This window comes from Centropristis striata, chromosome 17 (assembly GCF_030273125.1).
Source record: "Centropristis striata isolate RG_2023a ecotype Rhode Island chromosome 17, C.striata_1.0, whole genome shotgun sequence".
In the NCBI taxonomy this organism is placed as follows: Eukaryota; Metazoa; Chordata; class Actinopteri; order Perciformes; family Serranidae; genus Centropristis; species Centropristis striata.
The window spans coordinates 4,144,527-4,169,173 of NC_081533.1; the positions used below are offsets into that span (position 1 = coordinate 4,144,527).

General features: G+C 40.8%; 1 protein-coding gene across 1 annotated transcript; it reads left to right on the forward strand.

Annotated features, from left to right (window-relative positions):
- The first annotated feature begins 135 nt into the window (after nt 1-135).
- Nucleotides 136-23,333, forward strand: mettl3 (methyltransferase like 3). The gene is made up of 11 exons (XM_059354715.1): nt 136-576; nt 1,865-2,052; nt 3,213-3,671; nt 4,665-4,840; nt 6,647-6,857; nt 8,070-8,257; nt 8,787-8,825; nt 8,935-9,043; nt 10,515-10,580; nt 10,698-10,810; nt 23,025-23,333. The coding sequence occupies exons 1-11, from the start codon at nt 474-476 to the stop codon at nt 23,137-23,139; spliced, it is 1,767 nt and encodes a 588-aa protein (XP_059210698.1). The 5' UTR covers nt 136-473; the 3' UTR covers nt 23,140-23,333.
- Nucleotides 23,334-24,647: the final 1,314 nt, after the last annotated feature.

Here is a 24,647-nt window from a genome sequence, read left to right on the forward strand (position 1 = left end):
TGATTTTTCAACTCGGATTTCATGATTTTTAGGCTCAGTATATTGATAAAATAGGTGAAAGTGAGAAAATAATTGTCAGATCATATAGGTGAAGAAAAAATGGACACCAGAGATGGGTCTAGTAAACATTTTTTATGTGGTACATGAAGTCATAAGTATTCAAAAACGGCCAAAATAGGCTCAGACCCCAGAGGGTTAAAATAAACAAAAGCTTTATATTCGACACCGTTTTGTTACTTAAACATATATTTCAGCTCAAACTGATAAAAGGGTAATTATGTTTTAAGATAATGCAGCTAGGTTTTTTTTTTTTTATTTACTTTGCAACAGTGAAGCGGAACCTTTCTCACTCAACATGCCACTCCGGAGCTTTTTCCGCCGTGGACCATACATTCTTAGCTCCCAACAAGGCGGACGGTGTTGAACTTTTTGTCTGAATATCTGTCAGTGTGACCTGGTGGATCCAGCTCGACATGTCGGACACTTGGAGCAACATCCAGGCGCACAAGAAGCAGCTGGACTCGCTGCGGGAGAGACTGCAGCGGCGGCGGAAGGACCCGGCGCAGCTGTCCGCAGGCACGGACACACAACCACAGCTTAGTTATCAGGCGATCAATAGAGTGTTTATACGATCAATAGATGCATTAGGCAGCCAATGCACAGTCAGGAGTTAATGCAACATGTGTATGAAGGTTTACTGGTGCAAAAGATTTGAGCTCCTCTAACAGTGGAGTGTGTAGTTGTGTACAGTGATTGTTTATGTGTATCAGCACATTTGAAGTCTCATTCTCTATGAGTTGTGTACTTGTAGATTTTTTTTCTCTCTCCACAAATGCAACACAACACTAACACATTCACATATTCTTAATCACAGGTGCACAAATCCTATATTACAAGTCACAGATTAAAAAACTGACACGCTCACATTTTTGCTCCTATTGTTGTTATTGTATATTTGGTGCAAAACATATTTGTGTAGCTGAATCAAACAATGTGAAGTTGTGGACAAAATTTTAATATGTGCAAATCTTCACTTCAGATTTTCACATATTCAAATTTTGTCCACAACTTCACATTGTTTGATTAATAATATTAATGTGGAAATACTCAAATACCTTCACCTACATCCACCACTGACAATAACAAACATACAGGTGCATCTCAATAAATTAGAATATCATAGAAAAGTTTATTTACGTCACAAATTCAATTCATAAAGCGGAAATAACACATTATATAGATCCATTACACACAGAATGAAACATTTCATGTCTTCATTTATTTTAATTTCTTAAATGTAACTTGCGGCCCGCGGGCCAATTGTGGCCCTCGTGACGATATTTTGTGGCCCCCACCTTGATATGAAAGTTTAATGTGAGTTTTATATGAAGGGCACTTTACCGTGTTGTGTGTGGAAGGTCCCTTTAATTACTTTTTTGGTCATTGTGCGTCTTTTTTTTTTCTTTTTAGGTCATTTTGTGTCTTTTTTAAATGATTTTGTGTCTTTTTTTAATAATAATTTTGTGTCTTTTTTTAAAAAAATGTCTTTTTTAAATAATTTTGTGTCTTTTTAAAAAAATATATTTTTGAAATAATTTTGTGTCTTTTTTTAAAATAATTGTGTCTTTTTTTTTTTAAATAATTTTGTGTCTTTTTAAAAAAAAATATTTTTTAAATAATTTTGTGTCTTTTTTTAAAATAATTGTGTCTTTTTAAAAAAATAATTTTGTGTCTTTTTTGGTAATTTTGTGTCTTTTTTTGGTAATTTTGTGTCTTTTTTTGGGGTAATTTTGTGTCTTTTTAATAATTTAGTCTCATTTTTTAGTAAGTGTGGTATTAACCCGTGTTGTCTCCTCTGGGTCAGACGGTGGAAGCAGCACCGAAGGTTCGACCACGAGGAGCGACAGCCCGGCTCCGTCCGCCCCGCTGCCCTCTCAGGAGGAGACGGAGAAACCTCCAGACCCCGAGCTGGAGAAGAGGCTGCTGGGATACCTGTCTGACCTCAGCCTGTCACTGCCCACAGACTCCCTCACCATCACCAACGACCTCAGCGTGAGTCTTTGTCTCCAGCAACACCATCAGTACCAATATTTTATAGAAGAAAGTGAAGATATGATGGTTGGTTCTCCTGAAGCCAGTCTAAGTTCTGTCTGAAGATTATAAGGACATACTTTATTAAACTAAATATATTTCACTTTTATATGAATGAACAACAGAGCCATAATGTGGCACAATTCATTGTTTTGTGTCAAAATAATATTTTCTAGATTTTTTGTATTTTTTATTTTTTTTATTTTTTGTTTTGTTTGGAAAAGGCATTTACAATCAGCACAAAAATACAAAATCGATGTTTTCCATAGACCTTTTCCATTTTTTTCATTTTTTTTCCTATATTTTTAAACATATTTTTGATTCACAATTTCATTACTGTAATGCGTCCAGATAAAAATGTCATGGTTCCCCCGAACTTATATACAATAGATATTTAATAAGCTTTATAAAAAAAATACACATTTGTTTAAAAAGATTAAAAAAAAGGTCACAATAAATGTTTCTCTTTGTCTGATCCATCTCAGCCCCAATAAGTTTATTAAGTCATAAAACCAGAGAGATGAAATAGATTTCATATCAACCAAAAAGGTTTACGGATGAAAAACGTTGACAAAGACGAAAACAAAGGACATTTTCACTATAATTTTAGTTAGTTTTGTAACCACACAATACAGTTTTAGTTAGTTATCGTTGTTTAAAAAACGTTGTTTTTATTTCTTATTTCAGTTAATGAAAATGTTTTTTCAATTCTAGTTTTCGTTAACTAACTAAACAACTAAAAAAGACTGAAAAAAAGACACAAAATGACCGAAAAAAGACACACAATTACAAAAAAAAGACACAAAATGACCAAAAAAGGACACAAAATTATTAAAAAAAGACACAAAATGACCAAAAAAAGACACAAAATTACAAAAAAAAGACACAAAATGACTGAAAAAACACAAAATGACCAAAAAAGACACAGAATTACCAAAAAAAGACACAAAATGACTGAAAAATACAGTTTACGTTTTTTAAAACTCATTTTAATTTTTATTCCAGTTAACAAAAATGTTTTTTCAATTCTAGTTTTCATTATTCCGTTAGTTTTCGTTAACTATGATAACCCTGTTGTGCCTTGCAGTATTAAATCCATAACTCCATGTTTCTGTGTCCAGTGTGAATCATCCGTCAGCCACGGCTGCATCCAGAGTCTGCTGCTGAAGTTCTCTGCTCAGGAGCTGATCGAGGTGCGGCAGCCCTCCTCGGCCTCCTCCTCTACGGCCCCCTCCCCCTCCATCGTGGTGGCGGTGGACCACACGAAGCTGTGGGCCATGATCGGGGCCGGGGCCGGGGCCGGGGCCCAGCGGGCCGGGGTCAAGAGGAAGGCAGAAGAGCAGAGCAGCCTGAAGAGAGCTGCAGGGTTCTCCCCCTCGCTGCAGAGAGCTGCTTCTCCTCCTCACGCTGCCTTCTCCTCCCTGACGCCGGCCTCCTCCACCCAGCTGGCGGGGCCCTCGGCGTCGGGCAGCGGGGCCGAGAAGAAGGGCCGCAGCAGCAAGGGCCAGTCGTCTCACCTGGACATGGAGATAGAGAGCCTCCTGAACCAGCAGTCCACCAAGGAGCAGCAGAGCAAGAAGGTAGGAGGAGATCAAGCTTTACTGGAGGACAGGGGGCTCAAACTGGCGGCCCGCGGGCCAATTGCGGCCCTCGTGACGATATTTTGTGGCCCCCACCTTGATATGAAAGTTTAATGTGAGTTTTATATGAATGGCACTTTTCCGTGTTGTGTGTGGAAGGGCCCTTTAATTACTGTTTTTGGGTCATTTTTTGTCCTTTTTTTTGGTAATTTTGTGTCTTTTTTTTATAATTTTGTGTCTTTTTTTTAAAGAATTTTGTGTCTTTTAAAAAAAATAATTTTGTGTCTTTTTGGTAATTTTGCGTCTTTGTATAATTTTGTGTCTCTTAATAATTTTGTGTCTATTTTAATAATTTTTTGTCTTTTTTAAAATAATTGTGTCTTTTAATAATTTTGTGTCTTTTAATAATTTTGTGTCTTTTTTAATAATTTTGTGTCTTTTTTTGGTAATTCTGTGTCTTTTTTTGGTAATTTTGTGTCTTTTTAAAATAATTTTGTGTCTTTTTTTTGTAATTTTGTGTCTTTTTTTTTTGTCATTTTGTGTCTTTTTTTGGTAATTTTGATACGGCCTCCAGCGGCCCCCAGGTAATTAGAGTTTGAGACCCCTGGTCTATAGTCTATAGATGGATAAAGTCAGATTGCAAGAGAAATACAGCAAGAATTTCAAGCATTTACAAGCACTTTATCCAAAATCCAGGCACTTTTTAAACCTTAAAAAAATACACATTTAAATTCAAGCATTTCCAAGGATTTCAAGCAGCCGTACGAACCCTCTAATATGTCTTAAAAAATGTTTGGTTAAATGTATTTCCTTTTGAGGGACTTTTATTGTGAAATATAAGAGTCTGATTTGAGGGCATTGTGGGAAATGTGAGGCCGGGTCAGTGTTGTTCTGGTTCTGTATAAAACCAAACCAAGCACCTATAAAGTGTTTGAGGGAGAGTCCAGGATGGTGAGTTGCTGTGTGAGTCCTGATGATGCTGTGTGTGTCCAGGTGAGCAGAGAGATCCTGGAGCTGCTGAACGCCAGCACGGCCAAGGAGCAGTCCATCGTGGAGAAGTTCAGGTCCCGCGGCCGAGCTCAGGTCCAGGAGTTCTGCGACCACGGGACCAAAGAGGAGTGTGTGCGCTCCGGGGACACGCCGCAGCCCTGCACCAAGCTGCACTTCCGGTCAGTGTTCCTCACAAAACCTTTCTTGTCTGTGTTCATGTCGCCGGATGTGATAAAATTAGAATCAGTCGTTTTATTGCCAACTAGGTTTTTTACATACAGCAGGGGTCTCAAACTCACATTACCTGGAGGCCGCTGGAGGCACTATCAAAATGACAAAAAAAAGATACAAAATGACAAAAAAAAGACACAAAATGACAGAAAAATAACTAAATTACTTAAAAAAAGAAACAAAATGACAAAAAAGACATAGAATTACCTAAAAAGACACACAATGACCAAGAAAATACACAAAATTACCAAAAAAAGTAATTAAAGGGACCTTCCACACACAAGTGCCATTCATATAAAACTCACATTAAACTTTCATATCAAGGTGGGGCCACAAAGTATCGTCACGAGGGCCGCAATTGGCCCGCGGGCCGCCAGTTTGAGGCCCATGACATACAGGGAATTGCTGCGGTGTCTTGTTGCAAAAAGAACAGACGAAACAAAACAAGTAGATGTAGATTATTAAGGCAATTGCTTCAGTCAAAAAACAGCAGATTAAATAGAAAATATAGAATAGAAAATGTCCAAATATGGAGTTATTAAATCAGGGAATGTGCAGGTTCACAGTATTAATATCTGAAATGTGCTAGATAAAGTGGCTGTGCATTACGTGAATGTAACATAAAGATATATAAATACTTTTATGTGACTGTTCAAAGCAGAAATCTTTGATTGCACAGGTCTGATTTTTATTATTTTATCTTTTAATCCAGATAACTAGAAGTTGAGCATTCAAATGTCCCTGGAGCATTTTTTAAAAGAGAAATTCTCCCTCTGGCCTGTAGAGGTCCCTCTAATCAACGTTAAATGTTACATGATGACATTAGTTACATTATGACTGGCTGTCGCAAAACTGTCTGGTTAATAATGTCAATAAACGTTTGATCTTCAAAGTCAGAAAGGCCTCACTGCTACAACACCAGTTTTAATTTAACCAAATGGGGGAAAAAACGTAATCTCTACTTTATGCTGTTTTTCTTCTCAAAATATATAACTTGTTGAGGTTTTCCTCACTCTTAATGATATTTCTGCCTTAATTGGTGGTCAGCAGCTCCTGGGATTTGTCAAAGTAAACTAATATAACTGATGTTTTATTGTGAAATGTTGAATCATTTGATCAATTCAGGAAAAAAAGGGACGATACAGTAAATTTAAGAGATCACAATTTAACTTTGTTTCAACCAAAATTACACAACTTATCAGAAGTATTAAAAAAAAAAGTTAAGAGAATAAGTAGAGGTTGTCAAAATATTCAAATAGTTCAATATGGAAAGCATTTGCAGACTTTCGTGACTTTTTGTGCTTTTTTGTGTTGTGTTTAAAGTAAAGCTGCAAATGAAAAACCTATATTTCCCAAGCAGCCATTCCAGCTGTTTATATGTTAATTTTAAAATATAATACATAAGGTTTATCTCAATGTAATGTTTTGTCAACAGAGCCTGAAAGTCTATTTTATTTGTTTTGCTTGTAGTTTAATTACTTATGTTTTCTGTCGAGGATATTTTAATATTTCTTTTCCACAATTCCAATGTTTAATATTCTCCAGATTTAAAAATTCATTGCTGTGGAAAAGGATGTACTAATTATGCTCTAATATGGTTATAAAACTAAAACGACATTGATACAAGAATACTATCGTTTATCTTAGTAGATAGTTTCTGGGTAAATATATCGTCCTAAAAAATGTGTTATCATGAACTACACAACATGTTTGTTGCTGCTTGTTTACATTGTGACACATATTTTCTCATTCAGTCGCATCATCAACAAGCACACTGATGAGAGCCTGGGGGACTGCAGCTTCCTCAACACCTGTTTCCACATGGACACCTGCAAATACGTCCACTATGAGATCGACAGCCCTCCGGAGGCCGAGGGCAGCCTGCTGCCCCAGGCCGGCGCCGCAGAGCTCGGCCTGCACGCCGAGGACGGAGACAGCAACGTGGGCAAACTGTTTCCTTCACAGGTGAGACTGAAGGAGGGGGGGAGAGATACATGGATCTGACAATAAACTGTTTACATGCACATAATTGAGCTATGCTTAAAAATCGATTTTGGCGTCTAATAGGACTTCTGTCCTTGTCCCAGTTTACATCCCAGTTAATATGGCGCCCTTTCCGACACTTTTTGCCGTCGCTACTGACCAGCGACTGGCTAATGTGACCGACTAACGCGACCGGCCATTGTGACCGGCTAATGTGCGACCGGCTAATGTGACCGGCTAACGTGAGACCGGCTAATGCGACTGGCTAATGTGAGACCGGCTATTGTGACCAGCTAATGTGAGACCGGCTAATGTGACCGGCTAACGTGAGACCGGCTAATGCGACCGGCTAACGTGTGACTGGCTAACGTGAGACCCGCTAATGCGACCGGCTAATGTGAGACCAGCTAATGTGACCGGCTACCGTGAGACCGGCTAATGTGACCGGCTACCGTGAGACCGGCTAATGTGACCGGCTACCGTGAGACCGGCTAATGCGACCGGCTAACGTGAGACCGGCTAATGCGACCAGCTAATGCGACCAGCTAATGTGAGACCGGCTAATGTGACCGGCTAACGTGAGACCGGCTAATGCGACCGGCTAATGTGAGTCCGGCTAATGCGACCAGCTAATGTGAGACCGGCTAATGCGACCAGCTAATGTGAGACCAGCTAATGTGACCGGCTAACGTGAGACCGGCTAATGCGACCGGCTAATGTGAGACCGGCTAATGCGACCGGCTAATGTGAGACCGGCTGATGTGAGACCGGCTAATGCGACCGGCTAACGTGAGTCCGGCTAATGCGACCAGCTAATGTGAGACCGGCTAATGCGACCAGCTAATGTGAGACCGGCTAATGCGACCAGCTAATGTGAGACCGGCTAATGCGACCGGCTAACGTGAGACCGGCTAACGTGACCGGCTAATGTGCGACCGGTTAATGTCACCGGCTTTCTTGAATGTTTTTGTTCATACTCCAGCGTGGGGGTGGAGCATGTGTTGTCCTGTCATACATGCTGGTGTAAACCCTTTTCCAATCACATTATCTGGGTGTCCTAATCAGAGTTGGAGAACTCCGACATTAGTCGGACTAACACGTTGACATGCACTTCAGTTGTCCAGTTATAGTCAGATTAAGGCAATAATTAGTTGTTTTGTGTCATGTAAACGTACTTTCTGTTTGTCTTTGCAGTGGATCTGCTGCGACATCCGTTACCTGGACGTGTCCATCCTGGGGAAGTTTGCGGTGGTGATGGCCGACCCTCCGTGGGACATCCACATGGAGCTGCCTTATGGGACGCTGACTGACGACGAGATGAGGAAACTCAACATCCCCATCCTGCAGGACGACGGCTTCCTCTTCCTCTGGGTCACCGGCAGGTAAAGCACCAGTCCAGACGGCCGTGTGTCCATCCATCACTTGATTTACTCCAAACATAGGGCTGGGAGATATGAACCAAAAGTCATATCCCGATATATTTAGGCTGAATATCTATATATGATTTATATCCCAATATTTTTATCGCAGAGTGAGAGCAAATGTTTAGTCAAAGTCAAACATGACATGTCACAAGTAGTTTTATTGAAACTGTTTATTTAAGTGAACATAAATACTGTATAACAACAGGAGAACCTTTTTAAAAAAAAAAAAAAAAAAAAAAAAAATCAAAGCTCCAGAAAAGTGCACATTTAAATAAAAAAAAAAGCCTATGAAATAAAATAGGCCAATATTTTTCTGAATTAAATATTTATGAAAAAAGAACGTACAGAATAACTAAATATGACAAACCCTAGTAAGAGCAGCATTTATATAGAAAGAAAAAGTTTCCGTACAGCATTGTGTCCTTTTGTTTTGAAGTGATAGTTTGACAGAGAAGCCGTATATCTAATATTCCTGTTGTTGCTGCAGGGCCATGGAGCTGGGCAGAGAGTGTCTCAGTCTCTGGGGGTGAGTCTTTCTCTCTGAGCTTCCACTTCATCACTCTGCTAGGACACCATTTCATCTCTTATATATTTGCTTTTTTTTTTAAATTCATGTATTTATTTCCACCTGTCAGATATGATCGAGTTGATGAAATAATTTGGGTGAAAACCAACCAGCTCCAGAGAATTATCCGCACAGGAAGGACCGGTCACTGGCTGAACCACGGCAAGGAGCACTGTCTGGTACGATTCTCTAACACTCTTCTACTCTAGCCTCTCACTGTGTGTCTATATTTATATATTTATATATATATATATATATATATATATATATATATATATATATATATATATACACACTACAGGCCAAAAGTTTGGAAGCAACTTAAATGTTCTGTTCGTAATGTCTTTCTTATAAACCAGTATGGATTCTTTGTATTTCTGGATGTGTTTACTACATGATCAGACTTTATTGAACCTTTATTGAATTGAACCTTTTTCCTCCATTGACCTTTAGGTAAACATTGATGTTAGCAGACCATTGCTGAATAAATGTTATAACAAAAGAAAAGAAGGGCTTAGTTTTAGGGTTGAGAAGATTTGGAAGAGTCACAAATTCAGTTCAAAAGTCAAAAACAAATCACAGTTTGCATTATTCACTTTAGCTCTTTGGCTTTTGAGAGTTTGGATACAAAAATCCCAATAAATCTCAACTGTGTGCACAGAAATGGATCAAACTGAAGCAACCGAGTAAAGAAACAAGAACAAGTTCAGATTTATACATTAAGGAAAGAAGGAAACACAAAGTCTAAGCAATAAAAACCCAAAGACCTGATAATTAGAGTAAAATATGTTCTAAAAATGTTTATTTTGTTGCAAAGTATACCAATGAAACTATGATCTTTTTTGTACAAATTTGATCTTGGCCTGTAGTGTGTGTGTGTGCGTGTGTGTGTGTGTGTGTGTGTGTGTGTGTGTGTGTGTGTGTGTGTGTGTGTGTGTTTGTGTGTGTGTATATATATATTATAGAATAGATAAGGGAAGTGGAACAACACTTTGAACTCAGATCAATGATATATATATGAGTTTAAATACAACTCTGAGTCCTGCCACATCCACAAGTACTCAGACGGCACTGCTGTTGTGGCGTGTATCAGGAATGGACAGGAATCTGAATATAGGGATCTGACATTGAGACTATTCTGACCCACTGTAAGGCTCTAAAGAGTGTGTGGAAAAACCTGCACAGCACCACCTCAGGGTGGAATAAACTCCTCAGGGTGGAGCAGAGAGCGTCTGGCAGACAGGACTGCTCCATCCGGTCCTGCTGCAGCAGGATCAGGACGCTTCAGGCATTAACACTGTTCATTTGTCTTTATATACTCTAGCTTACTGTAACTGTTTACACATCTGTGTCCTTATTGAAACATGCTCTGTTTGTATGTTTTCACTGCCCAGACTGTTAACCCCTGTTCAGATGATAAAGAAACATGAACTGTCTCATCTTGCTGCTGCATGAAGCTGCTGAGCTCAGAGTTTGAGGAATCTTCCCTCCAGGAGTTTCTCTAGGATTTACATGTTAATTCCTGGTAGTGAAAGCGGCCCAGCTGTCGCTGGAAGCCTTTTGAACGGTGATGCTGAGGCTGCAGGCAGGTTCATCAGATAAACATCTTCAATAAAAAGAATAAAAAGCCTCCTGTTTGTTTCTCCTCAGGTCGGTGTGAAGGGAAATCCTCAGGGATTCAACCGAGGGCTGGACTGTGACGTCATCGTGGCCGAGGTGAACCTTTTATCTTCTCTACTGCTTGTTGTGTTGATGCTTTCTACAGCTTGAGACAGATATGATCCAGATATGATCAGATAACATCTGTTCATCATGTTTCAACCCCTCCTCCAGGTCCGCTCCACCAGCCACAAACCAGACGAGATCTACGGGATGATAGAGAGGCTGTCTCCAGGCACCAGGAAGATCGAGCTGTTCGGTCGACCCCACAACGTCCAGCCCAACTGGTAACACAGCACACACTTACCCAGACCTGGGCATTGGGCGGCCCACGGGCCACCTGAGGTTACCCTGAAATTAGAAATCAATACAACTGCAGTGCTTTTATTTTGAAGGCGGTTTACGTATATCTGCCTGCATGCATACCCACCTGCAAAAAACCTCGGTACCTTGTCAAAAACACGTATTGCTTTTAGCACAAAGTTAATAAAATAGAAGCCTTTTTGAAGGCAAGGTAAGTTTATTTGTATAGCACAATTCAACACAAGGTACTTCAAAGCGCTTTACATAAACATTAAAAACAGCAAGACACAATTGAAAACAGTAAAAACAGTCAATTAAAACAGGGAAATAGAAATAAAAATACAAATACGATAAAATAAGATACAGCAGGATAAGAAAAGAGATAAAATAATAAAAAGCAGAAGTCAAACATTGCGTTGCATTGCATTGTGAGTAACCTGGGGGTTAAAGTGGACGCTAATCTTAAATTTGACAGCCAGATCAAAGCTGTGGTGAAGTCCAGTTTCTTCCAGCTACGGCAGCTGGCAAAAATAAAACCACTCCTGCAAGCACGGCACTTTGAGACAGTAATCCATGCCTTCGTGACCACTCGGCTGGATTACTGTAACGCACTTTATATGGGGGTTAGTGGGTCCTCCATTGCCCGCCTTCAACTGGTACAAAATGCTGCTGCACGTCTTTTAACTGGCACAAGAAAGTATGAGCACATTTCACCTGTTTTAGCTTCACTGCACTGGCTGCCCGTTCATTTTAGGATTCATTTTAAAATTATTTTATTTGCTTTTAAAGCTTTAAATGGTCTTGCTCCTCCTTACCTCTCTGAGCTGCTGCACCCCTACTCTCCTACCCGCTCTCTCAGGTCAGCTGACCAGCTTCTCCTGAGAGTGCCAAGAGCTCGGCTGAAGCTCAGAGGGGAACGAGCTTTTGCCATTGCAGCTCCAAAACTGTGGAATGAATTGCCGCTGCACATCAGACAGGCCTCCTCACTGTCTCATTTTAAATCTCTTCTTAAAACCCACCTCTTCTCGTTGGCTTTTAACACCACGTAGAGTGTTGATTTTATGTTGATTTTATGTTGATTTTATGATTTTATGATTTTTTGTTTTTATTGTATTCATGCATATTTTATTTTGTGCGGGCAGTACATTTTACATTTTATTTTATTTATTTTTATCCCATTTTTAATTTATTGCATCTTACTGATCTATTGTTTACTACATCTCTTTGTATTGTGTTATGTATTTATTGTTTGTGCAGCACTTTGGAAACCTTGTGTTTGCTAAAATTGTGCTGTATAAATAAAGGGGATTGGATTGAAAGGGATTGGATTGCGTAGTTAAAAAGTAAGGGCAGTAGAGTAGAGCAGATAAGTGTTAAAGTTAAGAGTATGCTGCAGTAAACAATAGTGTTTTTAGTCCTTTGATACTTTATATCAACTTTATATGAATTACAACCGACGGAGTCGTCATTATTTACCATTCGCTTTTCATTTAACTGTTCCACCTGTTATTTCCTGTCACTACCTAACAAAATTAAAGCATCCGTTTCACACTGGACGGCACCTTTTCAAAATAAAAGCATCACAACATCCGACTCATTTTGATGGAACGCGTCACATATACAGCCTATTCAGCCATATAAAAGGTGGTTTTATTATTTATTTTATATACTGTGAATCAGGTTCATGATAGTTCAATTTCCAAAAACAAACAACAATACAAGAATATAAAGCCACAAAACACATACAATCAATATAGTATTGACAATATAGTAAAATATATATATATATATATATATATATATATATATATATCTCTGGGGGCATTGGACATTCCAGAAAACGCTATGATCTCACCGCTCTGATGACATCATACCCTGGTGACATCATCACGGAACATTGAGATTCCAGAGATGCTTTGATCTTAATACTTTGATCTCACCTGGATGGTGACATCATCACGTTGTCACGGAACATTGTGACGTCACCACATGACATCACATATCTCCTTTCAGAGTTTGCCTTTAGACTTGGGAACTGAAGGAGAGACACTTTCTCATTCCTGTAGGGCCAAGAGGAGCACTTGAAGGGACGACACAGCACAAACTACGAGACGACTTAGGATCATCCATTGTAATTTATTTAATACCGAAATGGATACAGCAGGACCTTCCGAGGCACAGATAATGGCTACAATTAAAGTTGATGACATCCGTCCACTGATTGAGTCGTTTCTGGAAAGGATTACAGAGGAACAGTGGGCCAAGATTACGATTGGTGAGGCTGATTATGCCACGAAAATTTTGTTGGCAGAGTTAGTGCTAGATTTGATTACATTCGTGTCAAAATCAGTAAAGGCAACTCTTGGCCGTAATGCAGCTGGCCTTACTGACAGATTTGTCATGTCCAGTCTGGGTGACTCAGTTGCTCAGGCCTTTGCTCAGGTTCTGAATGTAACTTATGTCGACTCTCACATCTCAAAGTCCTTAACAGAATACATTTCTCAGGAGGCTGTAAACGGTGGAAATAGTCAGATGGAGAGTATGGGCATGTACGAGATTGTGGCTCCTGACCGCATACCTTTAGCAGGCAGACTTGAGGGTATGGTCCTTCATGTCTGCTCCATGTTAAAAGTATCCAGGGCAAAGGTCAATGCTTTCTGCACAATTCGACCATGGACACGAAAAAGACAGGACACTGAAAAACTAGCAGAGGCAGATGAGATAGCGGACATTGGAGATCTCTGCCAGACAGCCATGGGGTCTGTCAAGTCATCCACCCCTGAGAAGCTTGTGTCAGAATCAGTGGACAGCTTTATAAGTCAAACAACTAAAGCTGTCCAGGACATAATTACGAAAGAGGTCAGTGCGATGGCAGAACCTCTTTTGCATGATGTGGCAGATCATGAGTGTGCAGTGCTTGATTCTGACACCTCCTTAAAGATTGAAAATGTCTCCTGTATTATTGCTGAGAGCATTGTTGAGGCGCTTAGAGGGTCATCCTTACAGCAGCTTAGTCCAAGTCCAGATTTTAAGAAGACAAGTGGCAGCCCCCTACCAAGAGAGGGAGGCTTCTTGAAAGAAGTGGGGGACAAGGTAAAGACCTTTTTCGCCACATGGTTTACAAAATTGTCTATCAATAGAATCCGGACACAACTGAAGAACATGTTCTGTCCCAACTCCAAAGTTCAAAACAGGGAGTCACTGCAGTCTTTCATTGACAGTATTGACACACTGTTTGAAACAGAGAATGGTGACGAACTTGGTGGAAATGAGCATGCTGTGTTCAGTAAATTACGGCGCATATCAGAGGGACAAGACTCAGCCTTCACACAAAAACTTGGTGATGTTCTTCACAGTCACCTTTCAGAGGAGGTGAGTTCTCAAGCTGACTCAAAACAGCCATCACGTGAGACCCTTTATGCAGCCATAGCCGGCAAAGTGTGGCGTTTGCTGGGAATGATGCGCTGGTGGGTGAAGACTAAGGCTTCTGAACACAGTCTTAAAGTAGTATTTGATTTGATGGACTCTGAGGTACTATCACCATCACCCACAGTTTTAGTGTCTGTGAACAAATCACAGACACCCTCAGTGACACAATCAGAAAATGCTTCACCAACACCCAGTGTGGCAGTGTCTAAGAGCACATCACCAGCACCCAAAGTAAGCGTGTCTGAAAGCACATCGCCAACACTTACAGTGACACTTCCAGTAACCAAAGCTTCTGGACACAGTTATAAAGTAGCATTGGATTTGATGGACTCTGAGGTACTATCGCCATCACCCACTGTTTTAGTGTCTGAGAAGAAATCACGGACACCCTCAGTGACAAAGGCTTCACCAACACCCAGGGGGGCAGTGTCTAAGAGCGCATCGCCAGAACCCGATGTGAGTGCGTCTGAAAGCTCAGACAACACATGTCCATCAGCCGAATGGAGAGTACTTAGAAACTCTCCATTACCACCACCACTCAAAGTGATACTACCAAAAAACTCTCTATCACCAGTACCCAAAGTGATAGTACATAGAACGGTTCTATCACCAATAACTGAGGAGGACATCCAACAGCTCAACTCAAAAACAGTTTCTCAGGTCAGTCAATCATCAACACATGCTGCTACAAGAGAACAGACAGTGAAGTACACACAACTCAGTGTACTTGTTATTAAGGTGGTTTCTCGCATCTACAGCAAAGCCAAGATAACCCATCCAGCTGAATCACCAGAAACTTTTATTAGGAGGGTGATTGAAAAGACATGGGCCGAACTTGAGGGACAAGATTTTACAATCACCCCGGAAACATACAAAAGCCTGGACAAAACCATTGTCGAAAACATGTGCAGGAAATGGGGCTGTGTAGAGGATGTGTTGGTGGCAATGGCACTTGAAGGAGAAGTAGTTGAGAACTACATTGCCTGCTCTGTCAAATACTTACTTTTGACACCACCAAAGAACAAGATGAGCAAGTTCTTTGGCTCATTCGGCAAAGCCTTCAAATCCATCACTGGTATTTTTAAACGGTCTTGATGTCGTGAAGACATCAAATGTCTGTCAGAGACCAGTTAGTGGCCTCTGTCCAAGTTTCTTATAGAGATTCATGGGGTTTCCTCCGGGTGTCTCCGGTTTCCTCCCGCTTTACGTTATCATAGAAAAATTTTTTAATTAAAGGCCACCTTAAGGTTTCATCCCACATACCATCACTACAATAATATAATTAGTTTAATTAATGGCCATTTAGGGTTTACAGGTTGCTCTGGTTTTCTCCCGCTCTACATCAACACCATAAGAAAAAAATTTAATTAAAGGCCACTTTAAGGTTTCATCCCTCGTACCATCACCACAATAATATAATTAGTTTAATTAATGGCCATTTAGGGTTTACAGGTTGCTCTGGTTTTCTCCCGCTCTACATCAACACCATAAGAAAAATTTTTAATTAAAGGCCACTTTAAGGTTTCTTCCCTCGTACCATCACCACAATAATATAATTAATTTAATTAATGGCCACTTAGGGTTTACAGGTTGCTCTGGTTTTCTCCCGCTCTACATCAACACCATAAGAAAAAAATTTAATTAAAGGCCACTTTAAGGTTTCATCCCTCGTACCATCACCACAATAATAGAATTAGTTTAATTAATGGCCATTTAGGGTTTACAGGTTGCTCTGGTTTCCTCCCGCTTTATGTCAACACTATAGAAAAAAATGTAATTAAAGGCCACCATAGAGTTCCCTCTTACCAACACCAAAATAATAGAAATACATTATTAATGGCCATTAAGGATTTACTCAGGGTTGCTCTGAGCCATAGTTACTCAAAATAGAGGCTTTGAACATGGCCCACGTAGACCCCATGTCCCCAACCACACCCGGAATGCAGGACAAATTGTCCTGGAGGTGGGAGTTGAAGAACCAGCAGACAGGGGTGTCCGCTCGACGTTCCCAGTTCACCCTCACTCCACGTTTGGGTTTGCCAGGTCTGTCAAGTAGCCTCCCTGCCACCTAATCCAACTCAGCAGCAGGTGGTGATATGTTGACAGCTCTGCTCCTCTCTTCAACCGAGTGTTTAAGATGGCTACAGATCTGATGATGCGATAACAAAATCGATCACCAACCTTTGGCCTAGAGTTGTCTGATATCAAGTACACTTAAGAGCAACTCTGTGCTCGAGCATAGAGTTGCTCATAAGTGTACTTGGTATCAGAGCACTCAAAACCAAAGATCGATAATCGATTCGGTTATTACATCATCAGATCTGCAGCCATCTTGGACACTCAGGTGTGAAGAGGAGCAGAGCTATCGACTGATCACCATCTGGTGGTGGGTTCAGGTGGTGGGGGAGGCTGCTGGACAGACCTTGCAAAGCCAAACATGTAGTGAGGGTAAACTAGGAACATCTAGCGGAGGCCCCTATCTGCATGTTCTTCAACTCCCACCTCCAGGAGAATTTATCCTGCATTTGGGATGTGATTGGGGACATGGAAATCAAGTGGACCATGTTCCAAGCCTCTATTGTGGACGTGGCTTGCAGGAGCTGTGGTCGGGAGGTCGTCTGTGCCTGTTGCAGCGGCAACCTAAGGAGGGAGGGAGGGAGGCCGTAAAGCTTAAGAAGGATGCCTTTCAGGCTTGACGGGCCCAGGGGTCTCTGGAGGCAGCAGATGGGTACAGTTCGGCCAGAAGGGCTGCAGCACTCGCTGAAGTAAAAACTCAAGTGTGGGAGGAATTCGGGGAGGCTATGGAGGAGGAATTTCGGTTGACCTCAAGGAAGGTCCGACAACTGTCAAGACAACTCAGGAAGGGAAAGCAGGGCTTGGCTCAAGCTGTGTTCAGCGGGGGAGGAGATAGCTGAGCCGGCCTGGAGATATGGTTGGGCAAATTGTCCTGGAGGTGGGAGTTGAAGAACATGCAGATAGGGGCCTCCGCTCGACGTTCCCAGTTCACCCTCACTCCACGTTTGGGTTTGCCAGGTCTGTCAAGTAGCCTCCCTGCCACCTAATCCAACTCACCAGCAGGTGGTGATATGTTGACAGCTCTGCTCCTCTCTTCAACCGAGTGTTTAAGATGGCCACAGATCTGATGATGCGATAACAAAATCGATCACCAACCTTTGGCCTAGAGTTGTCTGATATCAAGTACACTTAAGAGCAACTCTGTGCTCGAGCATAGAGTTGCTCATAAGTGTACTTGGTATCAGAGCACTCAAAACCAAAGATCGATAATCGATTCGGTTATTACATCATCAGATCTGCAGCCATCTTGGACACTCAGGTGTGAAGAGGAGCAGAGCTATCAACTGATCACCATCTGGTGGTGGGTTCAGGTGGTGGGGGAGGCTGCTGGACAGACCTTGCAAAGCCAAACATGTAGTGAGGGTAAACTAGGAACATCTAGCGGAGGCCCCTATCTGCATGTTCTTCAACTCCCACCTCCAGGAGAATTTATCCTGCATTTGGGATGTGATTGGGGACATGGAAATCGAGTGGGCCATGTTCCAAGCCTCTATTGTGGACGTGGCTTGCAGGAGCTGTGGTCGGGAGGTCGTCTGTGCCTGTTGCAGCGGCAACGTAAGGAGGGAGGGAGGCCGTAAAGCTTAAGAAGGATGCCTTTCGGGCTTGATGGGCCCAGGGGTCTCTGGAGGCAGCAGATGGGTACAGTTCGGTCAGAAGGGCTGCAGCACTCGCTGAAGTAAAAACTCAAGTGTGGGAGGAATTCGGGGAGGCTATGGAGGAGGAATTTTGGTTGACCTCAAGGAAGGTCCGACAACTGTCAAGACAACTCAGGAAGGGAAAGCAGGGCTTGGCTCAAGCTGTGTTCAGCGGGGGAGGAGACTTGCTGAGCCGGCCTGGAGATATGGTTGGGCATATTGTCCTGGAGGTGGGAGTTGAAGAACATGCAGATAGGGGCCTCCGCTCGACGTTCCCAGTTCACCCTCACTCCACGTTTGGGTTTGCCAGGTCTGTCAAGTAGCCTCCCTGCCACCTGAACTCACCACCAGGTGGTGATCAGTTGACAGCTCTGCTCCTCTTCACACCTGAGTGTCTATGGTCAAAAATGTGTCTGTCTTTCCCCTTCAGCATTCTGCTTGTCATCATCTGCTCATAACTTTGCTTGCTTTCAGCATAACAGTGACTACAGTGGCCTCCATGTTTACCTCCTTTCATAGCATGCTGTGACATCTTTGTTATTTTTCTTCTGCCCATGCGTGCCAGTTCAGGGCGGTGAGCAGTTCACAATGGAGTCTGACATTAGCCACATGATTCGCCCTAACATGCTGAAGGTTCTGGACACTGTTGGGCTGTCATGGTTGACACGTCTGTTCAGTGTTGTGTGGAGGTCTGATTATTTTTGTTTGACTTTTCACATTCATTTTTAAATGTGGCTAATGTCAGACTCCATTGTGAACTGCTCACCGCCCTGAACTGGCACGCATGGGCAGAAGAAAAATAACAAAGATGTCACAGCATGCTATGAAAGGAGGTAAACATGGAGGCCACTGTAGTCACTCTTATGCTGAAAGCAAGCAAAGTTATGAGCAGATGATGACAAGCAGAATGCTAAGGGGAAAGAGAGACACATTTTTGACTATAGACACTCGGGTGTGAAGAGGAGCAGAGCTGTCAACTGATCACCACCTGGTGGTGAGTTCAGGTGGCGGGGGAGGCTGCTGGACAGACCTGACAAACCCAAACATGTAGTGAGGGTGAACTAGGAACATCTAGCGGAGGCCCCTATCTTCATGTTCTTCAACTCCCACCTCCAGGACAATTTGTCCTGCATTCAGAATGTGTTTGGAGACATTGAAATCAAGTGGGCCATGTTCCAAGTCTCTATCGTGGACATGGCTTCCAGGAGCTGTGGTCAGAAGGTCGTCTGTGCCTGTTGCAGCAGCAACCTAAGTAGGGAGGGAGGCCGTAAAGCTTAAGAAGGATGCCTTTCGGGCTTGATGGGCCCAGGGGTCTCTGGAGGCAGCAGATGGGTACAGTCCGGCCAGAATGGCTGCAGCTGCAGCACTCGCTGAAGTAAAAACGCAAGTGTGGGAGGAATTCGGGGAGGCTATGGAGGAGGACTCAATCGGCCTCAAGGAGGATCTGGAAAACTGTCAAAACGGCTCAGGAAAGGAAAACAGGGCTTGGCTGAAGCTGTGTGTAGCAGGGGAGGAGACCTGCTGAGCCGGCCTGGAGATATAGTTGGGCAGTGGAAAGACCACTTTGAAGAACTCTTTCATCAATCTTAGTGGAAAACTCATCAATATCCCAGGCAGAAGTCACCGAGGTAGTCAAGAAGCGGCCTGATGGCAAGGCGCCAGGGTTAGATGAGATTCGCCCTAACATGCTGAAGGCTCTGGACACTGTTGGGCTGTCATGGTTGACACGTCTGTTCAGTGTTGTGTGGAGGTCAGATTATTTTTGTTTGACTGTTCACATTAATTTTTAAATGTAAAAAAATAAAAACAATAACGACAACACAGCACTCTGTGTATGGAGGGTACTGAAGTCACTATTACGCTGGAAGCCAGCAAAGTTATGAGCACTTGATGACAAGAAGAAGGCTGAGGGGAAAGAGAGCAAATCTAGTGCATAGAGTTAGTTAAAGAGCAGTTAAATAATGCAGTCGTAGAAGTAATCAGGTCAATTATAGTTGAATTTCCCAAAGCAAACAAGGATACTTAGCCACAAAATGCATATAATCATTGAAAAGGAGACAGTGTGGGCTACCACATGACCACACAGCCACCATGCCATACACACCCAGGTCTGATCAGCTTGGGGTGGGCCCACCTTGACTGAAGGTGTCTTGTGATAAAAGGCCGAAACACCAAAATAAGTCGGGGTACACAACTGAAGATGTGTTGTACTGGTGGAAACATCACTAAGTGGTCATCACTGAACCTAACCCAACCCAAAATGACATCTCCAACTCCACATAAGACAAGTGTTGTGCTAAATCTTCAGGGATTGTAAAACCTAGTCCTATGAAGCAACCTGAAGTTATTCAACTGTAGTGTACATTCTGTTACAGCATTTAAACCCAGCAGCCACAAAGTCCTGCTCTGCATCAAGATATATGATGCAGGTATAAATATATCCTATTTATACTTTACTGTAAAATGTAAAATCCAATTATCTGTAAACACTCACAAGTCATGTGAGCAAGACAGCCAATCAGCTGCTGACTAGGAGAGTAGTCCACAAATAAACATCAGCAATAATAGATTTGCTCAAAGCCACTCTTGAGCCCAGTGTTTTTTCCTGGCTGTAAGGAGAGAAACAAGATTTACAGATCACAAAGGCTCTATGACACAGCTACTGGCTGATTAGGGAACCAAATAAAATGCTGTGTTCATACCTCCATTGACAAAGAATTCAGCCATATAAAAGCTGGTTTTATTATTTATTTTATATAATGTAAATCAGGTTAATTATAGTTAAATTTCCAAAAACACTATTGTTATACTGTGTTTTTTTTCTTCTTCCTCTTCTGGACGCAATTTCGTCCCGCTACTAGTCCGACAACTCGGAAGAGTTGCAGGACAAACTAGAAAATTTCCTCTGGGGAAATTTTGAAAGGGCCACGGGGGCTACTGCCGGTGTACACTATGATGAGACTCTTTAGAGATTTCAAACTATGCCCTTTATCCTCAATGTGTGTGTGTGTGTGTGTGTGTGTGTGTGTGTGTGTGTGTAGCGAAAATCGCATAAAGTTACGTGTGTGTGTGTGTGTGTGTGTGTTTGTGTGTGTTTGTCTGTGTCTGTGTAATTAAAATCACATAAAGTCACCTGTGTGTGTGTGTGTGTGTGTGTGTGTGTGTGTGGGTATCTGTAACTGTAATCACATCAAAGATCAAAGGCAATCAGATCAAAGCAATCAACAGAAATAACTGACACCTGTGACAGCAGCCGGTGGACAGAGGTCCAGAGTTGGACTGGAATTTCTGGCCTCGAACAGAAAGCATTTTTGGCAAAACCATAATACCTATCATTGATCCGACTTCACTTTGAGCGTCCTGAGTTCTTCCTGAACGTCTACATATGTTTTTTGTGAAGAAAAATTAAAAAATCGCTTTGTTAGAGCGATCTAAAAAATCTGTTAAATCTCAGACAGCTCAGAAATCTTCCTGCGTTTTTAATATGGGAGCCAATGAGGCTGTTGGTGGTGTTGGTGGATCATCTCTGCGTCTTACGCCCAAACTATAACTCTGACAGCTTTACCAGAGGATTGTGAGTGAGAAGACAAATTTTCCTACGTTTCTATGTAAAAATAATTTCTGTAGAGTGGAATTTGCGGCCTGGAGTGCAATTTTAAAATTTATTTTTTGACAGTTTTACCTCTCCCTCTACACTCTGAGCGATGACATCACACACTCTGACACGAACATTCCGTGCAATACACACCCATTAAAATCTCAGAATTTCTCCAAAAATTACCCTGGTCATTGAACAGGGATTGGTAAAAAACTATATGACCTATCGAAACGTGGATTAATACACCGATACACAAGACTTGTGTCTACTGTTTAAAGTTTAAATGTGATTACAGTTACAGATACACACACATACAACACACACACACATGCGCGTAAGTGCACACACTCCTCACACACACATGCTACACACACGCACGCACACACGCACACACACACACACACACACGCACACACGCACACATTTTGAGGTTAAAGGGCGTAGTTTGAAATCTCTGAAGAATCTCATCATAGTGTACACACACCGGCAGTAGCCCCCGTGGCCCTTTCAGAATTTCCCAGAGGAAATTTTCTAGTTTGATTTACTCCACATTAACAGTCTCATCATAATATGTATTCTTATCAGTAGCAGCTCTAAACCAGATCTAGACCTAACCCTAACCCCAACCATATACAAAAAATTTAAGCAGCATTTCTTTCTTTCTTTTTTTTCAGATGGGAAAAATTGTTGAAAAGGTCTAAAATAACTTGAAAAACACACAAAAAAAATTTAACATAATGTCTTTATTTTAATATTATATTTTTTCTTTTTTTTCTTTTTGTTTCTTATTTCCACTTCATACCTTAATAGCGTATTAATTACATATCAACTTACAACATATTAATCTTAAGTATTTTTTCCCTCTAGCAATTTATTTACCATGTATTTATCCTTAGATAGATAGATAGATAGATAGATAGATAGATAGATAGATAGATAGATAGATAGATAGATCTGTTTGTGTCTCAGTGTGTTTGTATGGTTGAAACACAAAATGTATGTTTATCCCAAAGATGCACAAAACAACTATCAGAAGACGCAAAACGGTGTTAAACTGTGTCAAAAAAGTGCAAAACTGTTCAAAAAGATCCAGAATGATGACAAAAAAAATTAAATTAATGAGACATTAAAATGACCACATACAATAAATGAAGCAGCACTTATTTATTTTTATTTAATTAGTTTGTTTCTTTCATTATTTATTTATTTATTTTTCACATCAACTTAAAATGTATTTGTCCTGAGTATTTTTTTCCTATTTATTTATTTTGTGTTTTTTTTTTAATATATCCATTTCTGTTTGAATGTGTTTGTATGTTTGAAACACACAAATGTATGTTTAAATATTGTAAATGTATTGTAAAATTGACATTCTGCTGATAAAAAAAAATCCCCAAAATTCCCTGTTTAACATATGTCCCACCTCCTGATTGACCTTTTCTCCTCCTGCTCCTCCTGCAGGGTGACTCTGGGGAACCAGCTGGACGGGATCCACCTCCTGGATCCGGACGTGGTCGCTCGCTTTAAGAGCCGTTATCCCGACGGCGTCATATCCAAACCTAAAAACATGCAGTGAAGACTTTGTGTGCTCGCAGGTTTGGAAGAAGTTTGTCTATAAACTGTTTCTTCTTTTTTTTTAAAGGTTTTTTTTATACCTCTGAACTTATTTTTTAAATAAAATGTTGTCAACATGATATATTGTCTGTGCCTTGTTCAAAAGTAATAATCTCGAAGATTTTTTTTTATTGAAATAAATGTTTGTTAAGTCTCTTCTGGCTGATGAAGTGCTGTGGTTTTATATGGGCTGAAATATGTGCCACCAGAAACTGAATTTGAATTATTTATATTTGAATTTGAATTGCTTAACTTGAATAATTGAATTAAAAAAACTGAATTTGAATCACAGAATTTGAATTTGTACTGTTCAATTTGAATCATTGCATTGAAAAACTGAATCTGAATTGTAATTGTAATTTAATGTATTAGTTTGGAACTGAACATTCAGTTCTCACAATTCAAATTCAGTTCGCAAAATTCAATTTCGAAGAGGCGCCATGGCAACCAGGTGGCAACAAATATGGTTTGTCCGCCACAGGACGGATTATTAATTTCACTAATTTATACAAGGAACCAAAAAAACAGACCTGTTATTAAAACGCAGATCTTCGAGATTGTAACTTTAAGAAATGGTTTATACGTGAAAAAATAATGTGAATCCCTTTTTGGTTTTAATTTCCGACTAATGTTTCCATAATTTCTGCATTGAAAAACTGAATCTGAATAGTAATTTGAAATTTGATTTATTAGTTTGGAACTGAACATTCAGTTCTAATAATTCAAATTCAGTTCGCAAGATTCAATTTCAATTTTCGGCGACGAACATCCGGGAAGTTGAGGCAGAAAACGGAGGTGCTGATTGGCTGAAGAGTCGCCATGGCAACCGGGTGGCAACAATTATTACAAAAGAAAACGGAGGTTCTGATTGGCTGAAGAGGCGCCATGGCAACCGGGTGGCAACAAATATGGTTTGTCACCCACAGGACGGATTATGAATTCCACTAATTTATACAAGAAACCAATAAAAACAAAGACTCTTCAGCTGTTTTTAAAACACAGATCTTCAAGATTGTAACTTTAAGAAATGGTTTATGTGTGAAAAAATAATGTGAATCCCTTTTTGGTGTTAATTTCCGACCCATGTTTCCATAATTTCTGCACATTTTCTGCATCTAATCGGCTGCAAAACTTCACATTCACAATCAACAAAAACAGACACATTTTTAATCATTTTTCATCTGAACCTTGTCTCATATTTAAACGGTTTATAAACAGTTTAAATACGATCTTTGATAGAAAATATATTGTAAAAGGCCTGTTTTCTCATGAAAAGTTATCTATTTTTCTCTGCAGAATAAGTACTTTAACTATACTTAATTCAGATAATACTCACATTTGTTTTTACTAATATAAGGATTTTGAAAGCAGGACTTTAATTTTACCGTGTGGTATTTCTACTGTTTGTATTAAAACATCTGAATACTTCTTTCACAACTGACAATAATGAGACGTGGTTGGTTAGTGCAT

Excerpts from the sequence above, each read along its gene's own strand:
- mettl3 (XM_059354715.1), top strand. The coding sequence starts at position 474 with ATGTCGGACACTTGGAGCAACATCCAGGCGCACAAGAAGCAGCTGGAC. Across the intron at positions 8,826-8,934 it reads GAGTGTCTCAGTCTCTGGGG|ATATGATCGAGTTGATGAAA; the intron begins GTGAGTCTTTCT and ends TCCACCTGTCAG. Across the intron at positions 10,811-23,024 it reads CACAACGTCCAGCCCAACTG|GGTGACTCTGGGGAACCAGC; the intron begins GTAACACAGCAC and ends CTCCTCCTGCAG.